Source organism: Taudactylus pleione, unplaced genomic scaffold, assembly GCF_031769625.1.
Source record: "Taudactylus pleione unplaced genomic scaffold, aTauple2 ptg000070l, whole genome shotgun sequence".
NCBI classification, from domain to species: Eukaryota; Metazoa; Chordata; class Amphibia; order Anura; family Myobatrachidae; genus Taudactylus; species Taudactylus pleione.
This window is the reverse complement of record NW_028284472.1, coordinates 19,692,723-19,711,744: the sequence shown is the minus strand read 5'-3', so window position 1 is coordinate 19,711,744 and position 19,022 is coordinate 19,692,723. Positions and strand designations below refer to the sequence as shown.

The following is a 19,022-nucleotide window of genomic DNA, read 5'->3' as shown; positions in this document are numbered from 1 at the left end:
GCCACGTGCCCTCACAGCCAACCAGCATGTTCATAACACCGACTCCTCGCTTTGCTCATTGCAATAGAAAATCACTATTGAATTTCTGTGGTCGTGGACTTAGGAAATGAAAACGTAGCTGCCAGGGGTCTCTGTTGATGGTAAGGATGTCAGCTAGAAAAATAGAAGTGTTTCCTAAATCCACAGGCCCTCCCTCCTCATGTTTTCAGGATTTATGTCTATGGAAATGATAATTAGTGACAAGTAGACTAAGGATACCTTCTAACCATTCCGCTTACCAGTGGTGTATCCATAATAGGGTCCCCAAACCGCACACACTGCATCCATATATTATACTCCCCTCCCTGGAGTCCAGCGTCAGCGCTGCAGAAATCACAACGGCCATTTCCCCGAAGTAGAGAGGGATGGCCTTGCGGCCATGTTCCCGGAGACCTGCACAGTAACTCTTGGCACAGTGCCTTAGGACCTCATTCAGAGCCGCTTGCAAGCGGCCCGATGGTTTGCGAACGCGCGTGCGCATGCTTCATTCTGCGCGTGCGCGAACTACTCGGACCGATCAGAATCCGCTCGCCCAGCAAAGACAGCCCAGTGTAAAGAGCGACAGGAGAGGCCGTTTGTGGGTGGTAACAGGGGCAGGACACTAATAACGGGGGAGTTGAGGTGCGAACGCAGGCGTGCCTGGGTGTTTCAACGGCGTTTTTAAGGCGTGCATAATTAACAGGCAGCGTCATAGTACACGTCACATGCCTGTTTTTTTCACTGAAGTCCTCACAGTGCTTGCAGCAGGGTAAGGCAACCACAAGCACTGCGATCACTACCGATGGTCCTCAATGTACCAATGTTTTAATACACTTCCTGGAGATGTCATGCGCTAGTGGGCGTCTCTACATACGCTAATGGGTGTCTGCATACACAGAGCGATCACTCGCACAGCCAAAGTGGGTGTGCTTGTACCTTGGCGAGCGATTGCTTCCCATGGCGTCACTTTGACAATTTCGCATACGCTGGATGCGAGCGGGTCTGAATGAGGTCCTTAGTCTGCTGCACTGTGAGAGAAGAGGAGGCCCACACAGAGTCTTTACACTGGCCCCCTCCTCTCATAAACCACCCCTGACACTTACGGTGGTGCACCGTCCTGCTGCACAGCAATCAGGACATTACGATTTGCAGAGGTGGCTCCACAGAACGCAGCAGAAAACTAAAACATCTCCCTAGGCCGTGGCTACCCCTGCCCATGACGGGGCCACCACCCACCCCCTAATGTGCTGCAAACAAGACCCTGTTGTGCTTTGGAGACTTCCCGATGCTGGAAGTTATGGAGTAAGGGCCAGAGATGGACGCAGTGCAGATGTTTCCGCAGGGTTGGGTATGATATCCTGACACTGGGGATGCTGGCTGTCAATAGACTGATAGCGGCATCCCGATGGCTAGAATCCCGACAGGGGAACGGTAAGTACTGTTTCCCTGTCCTATTCACCCCCTAACCCTCCTTTCCAGCATCCTAACATTAGTACCTAACCCGCCCCCCTTAGTGACTAACCCTCCCCCTCCCCCCTTAGTGCCTAACCTCCTCCCAGTGGTGCATAACCCTCCATCTCTGGAGCCTAACCCTAACCTCCCCCCTCCCGCAGCCTAACCCTAACTCCCCCCTGGGTGTCTAAACCCAGGCCCCCCCCCCTCCCCCTCCCCCCCTGCGGCTAACACCACTATACTTATGATCGGGATTCCGGCGTCTGCATCTCCACTACCGTCGGGATTCCAGCGCCGGTGTTCTCGCCAGCAGTAGGGATACTGGCGCCAGGATCGCGAGAGCCGGCATCCCGAGTGTAGGCATAGTAACTACATCCCGTTTCCGCACCTGAATGATTATCGGTAATCTGCGCATGCGTCTGAGTTGCGTTACCGATGTCGCTCAAAGTGAGGATGTGTCTGCAAGTGATTGATAGGCAGGGACTGTTTGTGGACAGTAACGGTGGGGTGGCAGCTCAATCACAGGAGTGTGGTGACCGTTTTCGTGACGTGTGTCTGCCTGCGACTGCGATCCCTCCCGCAGTAAAAATGGCTACAGCTCCTCGGGTTTCAGCAGCCATTCTGTACGACCATAGGGTTTACTCAGAACTCCGATAATCAAATGACCTGTGACCAAACTGCGTCTTTGTAAGCCGTCGCTTGGATTGGGGCGTCTCTATACAAATCCCAACAGCTGCGACATTTGCATACTTTCACACAGCCGCCGCGTACAAATTCGCAGCTGCGACGGCATTACCGTACATTTCTGAATTAGGCCCTAAGTCATGTGGATGATTAAAGAAATCCTGAAAACATGAGCTGCTGGAAGTGTCTGAGGACCAGATTTAGGATACACTGACCTAGAAGATTCATCGATCTGGAACAGGGTCCTGGCGCTAAGCTGCCGTCTTCATCTACATAAGAAAATCAGCATAACGATGTCACGTGGCGCTCAACATTTTCTGTGGGTGTTGAAAAATAAAATGACCTTTGACTTGTGCAGGCTAGCTACTGGCAGTGTTGGACTGGGGCATGAAGGGCCCACCAGGGTAATGCAGTGATAGGGGCCCATACTTAGGGGTGAGGCCAACCTCTAGAGGGAATGTGGCCAGCCTCCACAGAGGCTTGGCTAACCATTAGAGAGTGCATGGACTGGGACCCTTTGTTAGTGCATGCATGATAATGTTCCAGATTAATAACTACAATGCATTGTAGAAAATACACCATAGTCCTGTGCAGTATAACGTAGCACATGTATAAGATATAGTACAAGGGCAAAGTCTTGAACCTGATCCTTAGAAGAGTGGGTAGTCCCTCGGCAGTGGGGCCCACCGGCGGTTTCCCCTGTTCCCCTATGGGCCAGTCCAACCCTGGCTACTGGTATGAAGACGTTAGGTGGGAATTTGGAGGCTCTGGGGCCTATTCATCAAACGATAAATGGCCCGGTAACCATGCGGAAACGCCAGTTTCCGTATTTCGAAGTTACCGGGCCATTCATCATTAGGGGTCCTGTCGGACCCCCCATACGGCCTTCGATTATGAATAGGCCCCTCTGTGAGAATTGCTAGTTAGGTTTTGGTGATTAATCACCCGCAAGTGTAAAAAAAAAAATGGAGTTGGCTTTAAATGAAATTATACAAAGGCGTTAGGTCAGATCGATGGCAAATGAAATACGGCTGGATAATGAGTCATTAAGACTGATTTCTGTATAGTATATAATAGCTGCTTACTTCAGCTAAACACTACAAAATGCGCGCTAGGAAAATAGGTAGTTTTATAATGAGATCTTGATAAATCAGGTCTAACCGTACTTAGACATAGATAATAGGACTGAGCTTTTATTCTAAAGCCGCAGACTTCAGAGAAAAGGCACTTTGTGCACTATTACAGGATGAGAAAGGAGTATGGCAAAGATCACAGCAAGTGTGTACCGTGGAATCAAGGACAGATGAAATTTAAATGTGTGGAAAAAGAGGAGCGAGAAGCGTGGGGGTGAATTACAAATCCTCATTTCTGCCTTTATTCCTGTAAGACGGCACATCAGGAACACACTGCGTGGAGGGAATCTAAAGCTGCTCCCAGCTCGGTTCTGCCTGACCCCGGCAAAATAATGTACGATGAAAGGGAAATTCTACTAAGACTTGTGCCGTCTTTCTTTTTCATCAGTGGCGGGGGCCATTTATAGAGCATGATATTGGCAGTGTGCGACTTCTATATACTAGGGGTGATTGCTTATTGAAGTCTATTAGATTGTTATTAGGCATGGCTTGGGCACATGTAGTGCCATCAGGGGTCAGCATTTGATATCTTTTTATTATGAGATATTTCAGTTATTTGTCGAAAACATTGTGGAGTCTATTTACTAAGCAGTGTTAGGAGAAGTGAAAAGTGAAGAGAGAATAGTGATAAGGTGGCAGCCAATCAGCTCCTAACTGCCATCTCACAGGCTGTGTTTGAAAAATGACAGTTGGGAGCTGATTGGCTGGCACCTTATCACTTTTTACTTCTCCTAACACTGCTTAGTAAATAGACCCGTATGCACCCTTGGCGCCCTATTCACTGCTACAGACTCTGCCGCATCTGTGACTGCAGCACCGCGCATGCACACGCGCCATATGCGCCTATTGCTATTTCCTCTAGGTGACGCAGCTTTGCTCTCTTTTATTTTTCTAACTATATATATTTATTTTGTTTCACCAACTGTTTTTTTCTTCTTCCCGTAACCTAACAGATAACAAGTACGCCCCAGCGGTCACCCTGAATGGCTTCATCTTCATTCTCGGAGGAGCTTATGCCAGAGCCACTACGATCTACGACCCTGAGAAAGGGAACATTAAGGCGGGGCCCAACATGAATCACTCCAGGCAGTTCTGCAGGTGAGTAACACATAGGTACAGAAGACGTGATGGGACAGAGCTCTGTGCACAGACGCAAACAGCGAGATTTTGTACACGGCACAAGCACGAAGGCGATTTTATGTATTTTTGCATATGTCCGTCCTATTCTGAGTGGCGTGGAACGCGGACGGATTTGGCTTTCCGTGAAATTGGGGGTTTCAGGGCAGGAACTTGGAGGCGACATTGGCATCACATGGAACCACCCTGACTTTACGGAGTGCCATAGGAGTATCGTGGGCGTATAGCTAAAGCTCCGTGTGATTCTGGGTGGTGCGTACGGGGAAGGGACCACCTTCCACTTTTCTATCATTTATTTCGCACCCCACAACCTTTCCCTATGTATTTAATTTTATCTACACGGTAAGTCATATTCCCCTGTTTAAGCCTCTCAGTAGTTCATACTCCCTTCTATCATCTATAATGTATTCGCCCTCACCCTCCCCGTCATTTATTTCCCACTAGGGATGGATATTGGAAGCCTGGCATTGAATGGTTGCCGGGCTTCCAACATCAAATCCAGAATGCTGCATCAGATGGCTGGCAACCATCGAATACCCGCAATTTGATGGAAAAAGTACTTCCATCGAATCAGCAACATCGATGGTTGCTAACCATCGGCTTCCAATGTCCAACCTTATTTCCCCTCCTCAGCCTCCCCTGACTAGCAACCTGGCGTTGTGCAGTGATGTCACCGCACAGTACCATGTTACCTACCTATCACTGAGAAGCAGTAGTCAGGTGCACAGTTAGCCGAGTCGGGCCCAGGTAAAGGGATGTGGCATAATCGTGGAGGTGTGGCCACGCCCATTGGAGGAAGAAAAAAAAAGGAGGGGGGCGCTGTGAGCCCCTCAGCACGGCGCCTAGCCAGTGGGCGGCGCGATCAATGTGAGCGCTCCCTCCACAGGCATAGGAGACTACTGCCACAAGCAGCCTCCCAGTGCAGCCCAGCACACAGCAGCGTGTGCTGGGCTGCTGTGATGTAAGGGGGGGGGGGTTCGGGCCCTCACCAGACCACTCCAGCAAGCCCAGGCCCGGGTAATTAGTACCCGCTCCTTCCCCCTCTTGTCGACCCTGCCAATAGCATCACATGTATAATCACATGACCGCATAGGCCTGACAGCACTATTATGCTGTCAGGCCTATGGTGAAATTGACAGAGCAGAACAGCAGACAATGAACGTTTGGCGAGGAAAATCAGCCTCGCAGCTACATTCAAAATGGATTGTAGTGGTGAGAGTCTGTTTTGGGGAAGACCAGTAAGGAGACTATAGCAATAGTCAATGCTGGAAATAATAAGTGCATGGATTAGAGTTTTTGCAGTGTCTGGTGTAAGATATGGGCGTATTCTGGATATGTTTTTTAGATGTATGTAACATGATGTTGAGACAGATTGAATGTGGGGAACACAGGACAGTTCAGAGTCAAGGATGACACCAAGGCAGCGAGCTGGTGGGGTGGGGTGGGGTGGATTGTCAAGCTATCAACAGTGACAGAGAGATCAGGTTGGTAACTGTTATTGGCCGGTGGAAATATAATTAATTCTGTTTTGGAAATGTTACGTTTTAGGTGGCGAGATGACATCCAGGATGAAATAGCAGAGAGACATGGACCAATACAGATGGTGATAAATCTGGGGAGGATAGGTAGATTTGAGTATCGTCCGTGTACAGAGTATGCTGAATTCCGAAGGAGCTGATTTAGTTTGCCAGGAGAGGTGGTATAGATTGAGAAGAGCAGAGGACCTAAGATTGAGCCTGCGGTACTCCAACCGATAGAGGTAGCAAAGAGGAGGCAGAATCAGAAAGACGAACACTGAAATAGCGATTAGATAGGTAGGATGAGAACTGTGGGGGTCATTCAGACCCACTCGCGAGCGCAGGACGCTCGCAATCGGGTCGATGTTGCCCCACTGCGCATGCGCACGATGGAGGGAGCTCCGTCGTGCGCATGCACGAGACCCGGATAGCGACGTGCTCTCCGTCGCTCCGGGTCTCGCACCAAAGGGGGCGTTCTGTCGATGTTGATTGACAGCACGCCCCCTTTGGTGGGCGTGCCGGGGGCGTGGCTGCCAGACGGAGGCGTTCCCATGGGAACGCCTACCGACTGAAGCCGGCCCCACTGACATCACTAGTGAGATCAGTGGGAGTGATTTTGGCTCTGATAGAGCCAAAATCACTCCAGGGCTTGCGGCAGCGAGATCCTACCGCAGGGTCTCCAGCGCAAGCCCGATGGTCTTGACCATCGCGACCATCATCATGGACGCTCGCATAAGCTGTGGGTGGTTACCCACAGCTATGTGAGCGTCCAGGAGGACGCTCCATTTTCATGGAGGTGGGCCCTGATTCAGAGCGAGCGCTCTGGTCAGAGCGTTCGGCTCTGAATCAGGCCCTGTGTCCTGAAGACCTAGGGATTGTAGTGTTTGTATGAGAAGAGAGTGGTCAGCAGTGTCAAAAGCAGCAGCGAGATCTAGAAGAATAAGGAGTGAGTAATGGCCTTTAGCCTTGGCAGTGACCAGATCATTCACTACCTTAGTCAGTGCTGTCTCTGTGGAGTGCTGGGAACGAAAGCCAGACTGAAGTGGTGAAAGTGTATGAGGCAGGTGTAGGGAAGTCTCTCAAGTAGCTTGGAGGGGCAAGAGAGCTGAGAGACGGGACTGTAATTTGAGAGAGAAGTAGGGTCAGAGGGTTTTTTTACAATAGTAGTAATCGTTGCATGCTCGAATACTGACAGATAGATACCAGAAATATAGTTTATTGGTACTGCAATAAGTTATATTCACTAACACTATCAGGTAACGAGTTTTGCAGAAAAGAAAAGCTGCTGCCCAATTCTCTCAGTAGCCGTCACAATCTGGCAACACTGCCCTGATCAAACATGGCCTGCACCTTAAACCTGTCTCTCTGATTGGCTGTGAGCTCCAGGTTCTTGTTGGGTTCTAACCTGTCCGATTGGCCAGCTCTTTCCCTGCTCTATATACTGTACCTGCAATTGTAATTACTGAGAGCCATCAATCTCCCTGACTGGCAGACTCCATCTGCTGCTGTGTAGCCCGGTGCCAGCTGCGTGCGAATTCACAGCTGTTCTCATGATAATTTACAAGACAGTGTTTTCTCTAAATATTTATCTTCTCATTCTGTCCCTCCTAAGTGTGGGAGAGGTAAGATAAATGGAAAGTGCACCGGTTCCTGATAGCACCAACCTTCATACAGTATCTGAAAGTGTTATGTTTCCGGAGCGTTGGGGCTGGCTGGGGAGCTTGATGTGTTTACGTGTCATGGGTGCTTGGCTGACATGTGCAAATGATTGTCAGTACGGCCCCCTGTGATTTCTCCAACTCGCGCACACCTCATTTTAGGTGTTAATATATACTGTGTTCTGTGTCCGTAGCAGCTTCTCAGCGCGCTGATAGCAGATTGACAGCCACATTTATCTTCCTCATGATGAATTAGAAACGCTCGTTAGCAGACTATTGGCGCCCCGACTACCCAGCTCTGAATAGATCTTTCCAACTTCTGCAAAGCGAGAGCAACCAGTGTACAGCGAGATCTGATGCAACACAGACCAACAAGCCAGAGCTTATTTACTTTACTGTCTGCTTATTTGTGTAATATTTATCAACCTTTATCTACGTCAGGTCCATAAATATTGGGACATTGACAGAATTTTTAAAATTTGGCCTCTATTCACCACCACAATGGCTTTGAAATGAAACAAACAAGATGTGCTTTAACTGCAGACTTTCAGATTTAATTTGAGGGTAATTACATCCAAATTTCTATATGTGCCACCCACTTTTTAAGGGGCCAAAAGTAATGGGACGATCAACTCAAAAGCTATTTCCTGGACAGGTGTGGGCAATTCCCTCATTATTTCATTATCAATTAAGCAGGTAAAAGGTCTGGAGTTGATTCTAGGTGTGACATTTGCATTTGGAATCAGTTGCTGTCGACTCTCAATATGAGATCCAAAGAGCTGTCACTATCAGTGAAGCAAGCCATCATTAGGCTGAAAAATTAAAACAAACCCATCAGGGAGATAGCAAAAACATTAGGTGTGGCCAAATCAACTGTTTGGAACATTCTTAAAAAGAAAGAACGCATCGGAGAGCTCAGCAACGCCAAAAGACCCGGAAGACCACGGAAAACAACTGTGGTGGATGACAGAAGAATTATTTCCCTGGTGAAGAAAAACCCCTTCACAACAGTTGGCCAAATCAAGAACACTCTCCAGGAGGTAGGTGTATATGTGTCAAAGTCAACAATCAAGAGAAGACTTCACAAGAGTGAATATAGAGGGTTCACCACTAGATGTAAACCATTGGTGAGCCACAAAAACAGGAAGACCAGATTAGAGTTTGCCAAACAACATCTAAAAAAGCCATTACAGTTCTGGAACAGCATCCTATGGACAGATGAGACAAAGATCAACTTGTACCAGAGTGATGGGAAGAGAAGAGTATGGAGAAGGAAAGGAACTGCTCATGATCCAAAACATACCACCTCATCAGTGAAACATGGTGGTGGTAGTGTCATGGTGTGTACATGTATGGCTGCCAATGGAACTGGTTCTCTTGTATTTATTGATGATGTGACTACTGACAAAAGCAGCAGAATGAATTCTGAAGTGTTTCAGGCAATATTATATGCTCATATTCAGTCAAATACTTCAGAACTCATTGGATGGTGCTTCACAGTGCAGATGGACAATGACCCGAAGCATACTGCAAAAGCAACCAAAGAGTTTTTTAAGGCTAAAAAGTGGAATGTTATGCAATGGCCAAGTCAATCCCCTGACCTGAATCCGATTGAGCATGCATTTCACTTGATGAAGACAAAACTGAAGGGAAAATGACCTAAGAACAAGCAGGAACTGAAGACATTTGCAGTAGAGGCCTGGCAGAGCATCACCAGGGATGAAATCCAGCGTCTGATGATGTCTATGCGTTCCATACTTCAGGCTGTAATTGCCTGCAAAGGTTTTGCAACAAAGTATTAAAAAGTGAAAGTTAGATTTAGGATTGTTTAGTTTGTCCCATTACTTTTGGCCCCTTAAAAAGTGGGAGGCACATATAGAAACCGTTGTAATTCCTACACCGTTCACCTGATTTGGATGTAATTACCCTCAAATTAAATCTGAAAGTCTGCAGTTAAATCACATCTTGTTTGTTTCATTTCAAAGCCATTGTGGTGGTGAATAGAGGCCAAAATATGAAAATTCTGTCAATGTCCCAATATTTATGGACCTGACTGTACATAGCATCTATGTATCACACAGTACCTTAATATTATCCTTTATTTATATGGCCTCACAAGGGGTCCGCAGCGCCTAACAACATACATAAAAAGAATGAGCAAAAGAATAAAACAGTGACTTTGTAAAAAAAAACATTGCAGGACAAGGACACGGTTTATAAACATGGCTGCATAATACTCAAATAAGCAGCCGGGCACATGAGGGAAGAGGTCTTATCCTGGTGGGATTTGCCATTTATAATCCCTACCACACACAGGGTTAATTTCACAAGAAGCCAAGAAGAATACTGTGGGAGGAAACTGGAGTGCCTCCAAGGCAAACATGGGGAGAACATATAAACTTAGTACCTAATATAGGGAGTTTGGAAAGACCCTCCTCAGTGACTGTGTGCTAAGTGTGTGACAGTCCAAATTTCAAATAGGGGAGCCACACCAACTGCCAGTGAGTCCCGGGCCGGCGATGTTTGGCAGCGGTTGGGGTGGCAGTTGGTGTGGCTTCCCTAGTTGAATTTTGGGCTGTACTAAAGAGTAATCAAGTGTAAGTACGCTGTTCATGCAGGTAAGTACTCTCAGCTTTCAGTCACTACAGAGAAAGGATCAAAGTCTATGGGGCCTAGTCATCATCACTTATTTTTCACAAAAGCATGTGAAAATTACAATTTTCACAAACTTTTGTAAAAAAAAATAGGTGTCAGTGGCGGTTCTATGGCGACTGGGCTTAGGTGAGACGTTCTTGCAAAAAGATTCTCGCTCTATATCGAGATCCATCAGCACAGGTTAGAGTAAATGGAATACTATCCGATAGTATAAAAATCTCGAATGGCACACGCCAAGGTTGCCCTCTCTCGCCACTGGTATTTATACTGTGTATGCAGGTTCTGGCACGGGCCACTAGACGTAGTCCGAACATTACTGGGTTGAGCGTGGGTACGAAGGATTATCGTTTAGCTCTTTCTGTTGACGATTTGTTGGCAATTGTTACTAATCCGGTTGCGTTCCTGCCCAGTCTTATGGTGGAATTCGCTCGTTTTGGGCAGTCATCTCATTTTAAAATTAACTTCACGAAATCTTCGGCTTTGAATGTCATGGCCTCAGTGGAAACTATCTCTGCTTTGACCTCGTCTTTTTCTTGGCATCCCCCTCACACCAAATATTTGGGTATAGTTATCCCTAAGATTCTTCACACTACTGTCACACAGAACATTACTCCTCTTCTGAATAAAATTCGACTCAAGATGTTGCAGTGGCTCAAGCAGAAGTTCTCTTGGCTGGGGCGAATGAATATAATCAAAATGAATGTTCTTCCCAGGTTCCTGTACCTCTTCCAGGCAGTGCCCCAGAGACTCACCCCTCATTTTTTATAGGAAGCCCATAAGGTCCTACGTACCTTTATCTGGGGAGGAAGGTAACCTAGATTTAAGCCCCTCCACCTGTTTAGACGAAAAGCTCAGGGTAGACAGCAATTAGTCATGATTTCCGCTTACTACCAGGCTTCTGTACTACGCAGGATTCTAGACTGGTCCAGGGGATCGAGAGAGAAACAATGGGTAGAACTGGAGTCTATTTCTACAAAGTTAAATCTATATAGTGTGCCCTGGTGCAAGATAATCAGCTCGGTTCATCCAACAGTTGGCCCTACTCTGTTGTTGTGGAGGAAATTACGCGTTAGGCCGAGATCTCTCCACTCACTCCCATCATAGATACTGTAACCCCCTGTTCCCTCCTGGGACTTCGGCTAGGACAGCTTCCCTTTGGAGGGGGGCGGGCATCACTAGATTGAGTCACCTAGTTACTAATGGGGTATTTAGATCCTTCTCTGGTACGTCTGTTATTATTGGTTCTATTTTCAAGTATGACATTTTGTTATGTTCCCGGGGGGGGGGGGGGGGGGGGGGCTGGGCTCCTACACCATTTGAGCACATGTGTTCCCATCCTTCGGAGCCTATACATGTTATTTCAGCTATTTATCAAATATTAATACATGGCCACTTCCCGTATACCCCCTCCTTTTGTGCCGCATGGGACAGTGACTTAACACATCCTGGCATACAAATAAATTGGGAAAAAGCATGTCAAATCACCTCTGCCTGTTCTAATAGCTTAGAGATTCTTGAGACCTAGTATAAACTCCTGACGAGGTGGTACAGGTGTCCAGTCATGCTTCATAAGTTTTTCCCGTCAGTGTGCTCCTTGGCTGGTGCTGTGGGAAAGATAATGGCACTCTTATTCACATTTGGTGGGACTGTCCCCAGATTACCCCCTTCTGGGCGAAAATTATTGATTTATCCTCTCAAATTTTGGGTTATCAGGTTCCTAGTGGACCGGATTTTGGGCTCCTCTCTTACTCCAATATTCCTTCATCAAAATACAAAAAAGTATCTCCTTAAACATTTGACTAATGCAGCAAGGGCTGTTGTCCCAGTCCATTGGCTTTCGGTAGTAGGCCGCTCAATTTGGTAGTGGTGCCAGCGCTTAGACTTCTGCATGAACATGGAAGATGTCTTTCATTCCGTCCCGGAGAAGCACTCTGATTTTGTTGCTACGTGGTTTAGCTGGATCGAATTTAAGACATCTCCTGCATATAAGGCCCTGGTCCCCCTACATCGTATATACAGTGCCTTGCAAAAGTATTCACCCCCCTTTGCATTTTTCATGTTTTGTTGCCTCACAACCTGGAATTAAAATGGATTGTTTGAAGGTGTGCATCATTTGATTCACAGAACATGCCTACAACTGTGAAGTTGTGTTTTTTTTACATTGTGAATCAACATTTAGGACAACATAACAGAAAACGTCAGCGTGCATAACTATTCACCCCCATAAAGTCAGTACTTTGTTGAGCCACCTTTTGCAGCAATTACAGCTGCAAGTCACTTTGGATAAGTCTCTATGAGCTTGCCACATCTTGCCCCTGGGAATTTTGCCCATTCCTCAAGGCAAAACTGCTCCAGCTCCTTCATGGTGGATGGTTTCCGCATGTGAACAGCAATCTTCAAGTCTGACCACAGATTCTCAACTGGATTGAGATCTGGGCTTTGACTAGGCCATTCCAACACATTTAAATGTTTCCCCTTAAACCACTTCAGTGTAGCTTTAGCAGTATGCTTCGGGTCATTGTCCTGCTGGAATGGTGAACCTCCGTCCCAGTCTCAAATCACAGGCAGACTGACACAGGTTTTGCTGAAGAATATCCCTGTATTTAGCACCATCCATCTTTCCCTCGACTAAAATCAGTTCCCCAGTCCCTGCTGCTGAATAACATCCCCACAGCATGATGCTGCCACCACCATGTTTCACTGTGGGAATGGTGTTCTTGGGGTAATGGGATGTGTTGGGTTTGCGCCAGACATAGCGTTTTCCTTGGTGGCCGAAAAGTTCAATTATAGGGGTATATTCAATTGGGCGCGAGGTTTAGCGGGGCTAAATCCTCGCGCCCAAGTTCGGAATCCCGCGGGTATGCGCGCTCCCGATACCCGCGGGATTCAATTTATAAAAGTAGTGTATGCGGGGTTTTCATCATTGAAAACCATGTGCCGCGTAAATTTATTATAAAAAAGAAAAACACCTGCGCGGGGTACTCCACGGCTCCCGGGGGCTTCCCCTCTCTCTTCTTACTGGAGAGGGGGCTGCTGGGAGTCCCGAGCGATGGTGGGAGGGGCATGGGCTGCTGGGAGATATAGTTCTCCCAGCGCCCATTCCGGGGGGACCACAGTGAGACTGGGGGGGGCACACTGACACCGGGACACCGCACACAACACTCATACAGCACACACACTGACATACAGCACACACACTGACATACTCACCGCTGCTGCAGAAGAGCCGGCTTCCGACGCTGGATGAAGAAAAAGATGCAGAAGACACCGCTGCCGAAGGTAAGTAATTAAGGACTAATTAAGCTAATTGGATACTTCCAATTGCTTAATTAGTCCTCAGGGGGGGTGCCGCCGGGGTGTCAGAGCAAGTTATTTTAGGAAAACTCACGCTTGCTCAGGAGGTGCGCAAAAAAATACTCCCGGCGCGTGTTTTAAATCAAAACACTCACCTAAAAGAATAGCAAAAAATCCGCACCTGCAGGAAAAAACCTCGCAGGTGCGCGTTTTTTGCTTTTCTCGCAGCATGTTCAATATGCCCCTTTGTCTCATCTGACATACATTTTGGGGAGCCGCCCACATGCCTTTTGGCAAACTCAAATAATGTCTTTTTTTTTATCACTAAGTAATGTTTTTTTTCTGGCCACTCTTCCATAAAGCCCAGCTCTATGGAGTGTACGGCTTATTGTGGTCACAGGCACAGGTACAACAGTCTCTGCTGTGGAACTCTGCAGCTCCTTCAGGGTTACCTTTGGTCTCTGTGCTGCGTCTCTGATTAATGCCCTTCTTGCTCGGTCTGAGTTTTGGTGGGTGGTCCTCTCTTGGCAGGTTTGTTGTGGTACCGTGTTCTTTCCATTTGATGATGATGGATTTGATGGTGCTCCGGGGGATCATCAAAGATTTGGATATTTTTTTATAACCCACCCAACCCAGAATTGTACTTCTCAACAACTTTGTCCCTGACTTGTTTGGAGAGCTCCTTGGTCTTCATGGTGTGATGCCTCTTGCATAGTGGTGTTGCAGCCTCTGGGGCCTTTCAGAAAAGGTGTGTTTATACTGACAGATCATGTGACACTTAAGGTGCATATACACGTAAAGATTTTCTGTCCAACTATCCAACTAGTTGATTGGTTGGAATGAAAATCTGGTAAGGTATGACAGCAAATGACAATCAGCAATTTGCTCCCAAACGCCGAAAAATGGACAAAAACTGTTGTTTGAACAAATTGTTTAGATCAAACATTTAACAAACTTGTCTGAACGACCATTTCATATGTTTTCTGGCATTTAGGAGCAAATTGCTGATCATCAGTTACTCCCATACGTTACCAGATTTTCATTCCAACCAATCAACTAGTTGAATGGTTGGACAAAAAATCTTTACGTGTGTACACAGCTTTAGATTTCACACAGGTGGACTTCATTTCACTAATTATGTGACTTCTGAAGGTAATTGGTTGCACCAGAACTTTTGAGGGGCTTCATAGCAAAGGGGGTGATTACATATGCACATGCCAATTTTCAGAGATTTATTTATAAATATTCTTTTTTATATATATTTTCTCATTGCACTTCACCAAATTACACTATTTTGTGCAGATCAATCACATAGAATTCAGATTTAAAAAATAAATAAATTACAGGTTGTAAAATAATTAAAAATGTAAAAAGCCAAAGGGGGTGAATACTTTTCCAAGGCACTGTAGATACTCTTAGACCCATTTAGCCAAGTCCTCTTACACACTCATGCTTTCTCACTTTTCTCTTCTACCTGCATCCTATATGATCTTCCTGATTTTTCCATCTTCCTTCTCCCTCTCTCCTTTGTCTCATCTGCTCCCTCCCCTTTTATAAGTAGTCTCTTTTATTTGATGGTAGGTGGCATAGGCACATGCAGGGGGGTTTCCGGTTGCCTGGAAACCCCCCTCCCCAGCCCATAACCACAATAGAAATTGTAAAATAATAGAATTTTACTGCATGTTCTTCTCAGAATCACAAATGAAATAAATAGCACCCCCTGTTGATCTTTTAATATGTGTCAGCCAGTATTAAATACACCTGTGCACCAACTAGGAGATCTGGAAAACATGCAGTTAGGGGTGCAATGCTATAGACCACCAATAGGGTAAATTATTAATATAGTATAATACACTATTCAGTGCATAAGAAGACCAATATGTACATATATGCCCAGGGTAGTGCTAGGTTCTTCTGCTGCACCCCCAGACTCCCAGACTTGCTCCAATGCTCTGGAATGGAGCCCCCATCTGAAATAAAAACATTTAGCTCAGGCAGTATGGCCCTACTGCCACATTTAATGGCTTACTGGGATCGCTGGTCTTGGATATGCTGGAATTATGATGCACATTACACTTTGTATGACACATATTAAAGATGGTTAAGTGCTAATTATTCATGGACTGGCCACACTCACTCTAAAATCAAGCATTTGGAAACTCCCCTCTAAAAATCCTGCGTTTGCCACTGGGTGGTCTAACTCTGAAAGATATGTAAAGGTATATTGTGTCCGTGTTTGGCACATTCCTGCTGTACAATGGCATTGTTGTATTATTTCTACTTCAGGGTCCATAGGGTATCCACAGGATACCTTGGGGTATAGGTGATGACGTCAGGCATCGGGCACCTTAGAGTTAAGTTTTCAGCCTCCCAGGAGGCACTAAGGTCCCCCTCCTATACCACGCCCCCGAGCCAAGGCATCTCAGTTTCGTTGGTGCCCGGCTCAGAGTCGGATGCACCTGTTTAGAGGGGGGCTAAGGATAGCCCCTGAAGTTTTCTACAAGGCAGCTGTGGCTGCACATCTGGAGGTACAGCATGGACAGTCATTCTTGACGTCCATGCTGTCTTCCCTACACCCCCGCCGGTACCAGAACGCCGGTACTGATCTGGGGATGCTGGTAGGCATCTGGGGTCACTGCTAGCGGTGACCCCAGATGTTTGGGACCATGGCTGGATTTAACGGGGACAGCAGGTAAGCAGCGGGGTCCCGCGGTGGGTCCCCGCTGGAACATGGTCCGGAGTCCCCAGGCAGGGGGCTCCCTGGGGACTGGCTGCAGCGTGGAGCCAGGTTTCGGACCTGCGTTTCCACTACCCCCCTGGGACAGCGGACCGCAGCTGAGCGGTAGCGCTGCGGCGTCCCAGGGGTTAATTGCATGCCAGGGGAGCACGCCTTCCCTGTACACAGCCGGCGCCTCCCCCGCTGCACACAGCCCTCTCTGCACCTGCCGATTGGCCCTGTGGCAGCGCTCCTCCCCCAGGCCGGCCTCCTCTCTGCTCCTCGGTGGCCATCTTTATGGAAGCATGGTGAACGCTGCTGGAAGCTTGCAACGAAGGCATCGCGGTCTGGGTCCCCCGGCATACCTCTCCTCCGCTTGGTCAGGTCTGTGTATGCAGCGCAGAGTCCTACCAGGCCCTGTGTCTGTGTAGTTGAGGATCAGCGCTGATAGTGTAGGGATTGATTTCTTTGCATTGTATGTGACTGCTGCTAGCGTCTGCTGCCTGTACTTTCACTTTCTACTGTCAGCCTTTTCACTGTCCCTGCTCTTCTTCTGCTAAAGCCCTTGCGGTGCAGTGATTGCAGGGCGGTTCTCCCACTATACTAACACGTATCAGTGAGAGGGGTCACATACTTGCCATCATGTCTGAAAGTGATTTTCCTTTCCAGCTTCTGAGTACTACATGTAAGGTACCTATAGCGGAGGGGGAGGGTAGCGCGGAGGGACTATGTCGGCAGTGTTGTTTATTGACGCGGCCAATTACTGTCACGGCTCCGGTACAGGAACCGCCCTGGGCTTGTTTCGCTAAAGCGCTTACAACCCTAGTGGGCCAGTTAGCTCCGCAACCTGCGTTCCCTCAGATGGGATTGTCCCAGCAGTCAGTGGTGTCGTCACCCATGCAGGGGTTCCCGAGACAACTGATGGTACCCCACAGTCTCCCTATTTCCCTCCTCAGGTCTCTCAGGAGCCTGCGTGGGTTAATTCTGACAAGTTCTGTGCAGCATTTGTCAGACGTGTTACAAGGGGAGTCTGTGTTGCGGCCTCACAAGCGGCCGGTGGCGTCTCTGTCCACTCCTTATGAGGATGACGAGGGGACAACCGATGATGGGGAGATTCTGGATCTATCGGACCAAGAACCTCTCCGTACTAAAGAGTCGGACACTAAGTCTAAGGTTTATATACCTGGCCTTATTCGTGCAGTCCGCACAGCTTTAGTTATTGAGGATGATGAACCTCCGGTATCAAAATCCAAATATGCATTTTTCAAAGATGTTAAGGGTGACGCCACAGTGTTTCCTCTTTCGGGTCAATTGGTGGACCACTTAGAGGAAGCGTGGAAACATCCTGGCTGACGGTATCAGCCTCAAAAACGTTTGGCAGTGGCTTATCTGTTTGCAGACAATTATTTTGCCCCACCACAGCTGGATTCTCATGTGACACGCCTGGTCCGAAGTGCCACGTTGCCCATGCCCTCCATGTCCTCCTTAAAGGATGCCACGGACCGTAAGGTGGAAATCTGCCTGAAGTCCGTTTATTCCCTCGCAGGGGGGGGGGGCAGCCAGGCCGGCAATGGCCATTTGTTGGGTAGCCAGAGCTATGGAGCGCTGGGCTGATAGTTTGGAGGCGTCTTTCAATTCCGACTGTTCGGCTGAACAGACCGAGTTGATAGGCAATCTCCGGGATTCGGCCACTTACGTTAACGAAGCGGCTTTAGATATCAGTACCCTGACTTCTTGGGTTTCTTCGGCAGCTGTGGCGGCTCATCGCACCTTATGGTTGCGATCTTGGAAGGCGGACGCTGATTCCAAAAAGAGTTTGGAAGCTTTGCCTTTTAATGGAGAAGTCCTATTTGGTCCGGATCTGGACAAAATTGTAGCCACGCTGGCGGCAGCCAAATCGGCATGTCTCCCGTCTGCTGCAGTTCCTTCCAGTTCAGGTACGTCATCCTTTCGGCCTTACAGGGCCCAGGGTAGGTCTAAAGCTCAGTCCTTTCCCCGTCAGGCTGGCCCCAAAAAATCGGCCAAGCCCCGGAAGCAGGCCTGGAGTACCAGACGTCCGGCCCCTAAGTCCAATGACAAACCTGCGGCCTGACGGTCCGGGCCTCCCTTTGGGGGATCCTAGAGTGGGAGGCCGCCTGCTACGGTTCGCCCAGTGTTGGTCGGTAACCACGACAGACAGTTGGGTTCACGAGGTGGTTTCTCACGGGTATGCCCTCTCCTTTCGGCACAGGCCCCCATCCCGATTCTTCACCACGGGTCTTCCATCAGACCGGAACAAAGCCTCAGAACTGCGGAAGGTTTTGCACACTATGCTCCAGGCTGGAGTTATAGTGCCTGTTCCTTTCTCCCAGAGGGGCCGGGGTTTCTATCCCAATCTGTTTTTGGTGCAGAAACCCAATGGGTCGTACTGTCCGATCCTCAACCTAAAAGCACTCAACAAGTCCTTGCGGATGCCGAGGTTTCGGATGGAGACCCTACGGTCCATCATTCTGGCGCTGGAACCTGGGGATTACATGGTGTCGTTGGACATACAGGACGCTTACCTGCATGTCACTATTCTTTCGCGCCATCAACAGTTCCTCAGGTTTGCAATCCGCAATGATCACTTCCAGTTCCGGGCGTTACCTTTTGGCCTGGCGACAGCACCACGTGTGTTCACCAAGGTTATGGCGGTCATGGCGGCTTCCCTGCGGCTGCAGGGAGTCCGCATGTTGCCGTACCTAGACGACCTTCTGTTGGTGGCAGGATCTCCGGAGCT

At 48.1% G+C, this 19,022-nt stretch overlaps 1 protein-coding gene across 1 annotated transcript in view; it reads left to right on the top strand.

The window, feature by feature from the left end:
- The window catches only part of KLHL29 (kelch like family member 29), a 926,340-nt gene that overhangs the window by 899,233 nt on the left and 8,085 nt on the right, over nt 1-19,022 (top strand). The window contains exon 13 of the mRNA XM_088467301.1: nt 4,241-4,385. Coding sequence (XP_088323427.1) covers nt 4,241-4,385 — 145 coding nt within the window. The remainder of the gene's footprint in view (nt 1-4,240; nt 4,386-19,022) is intronic.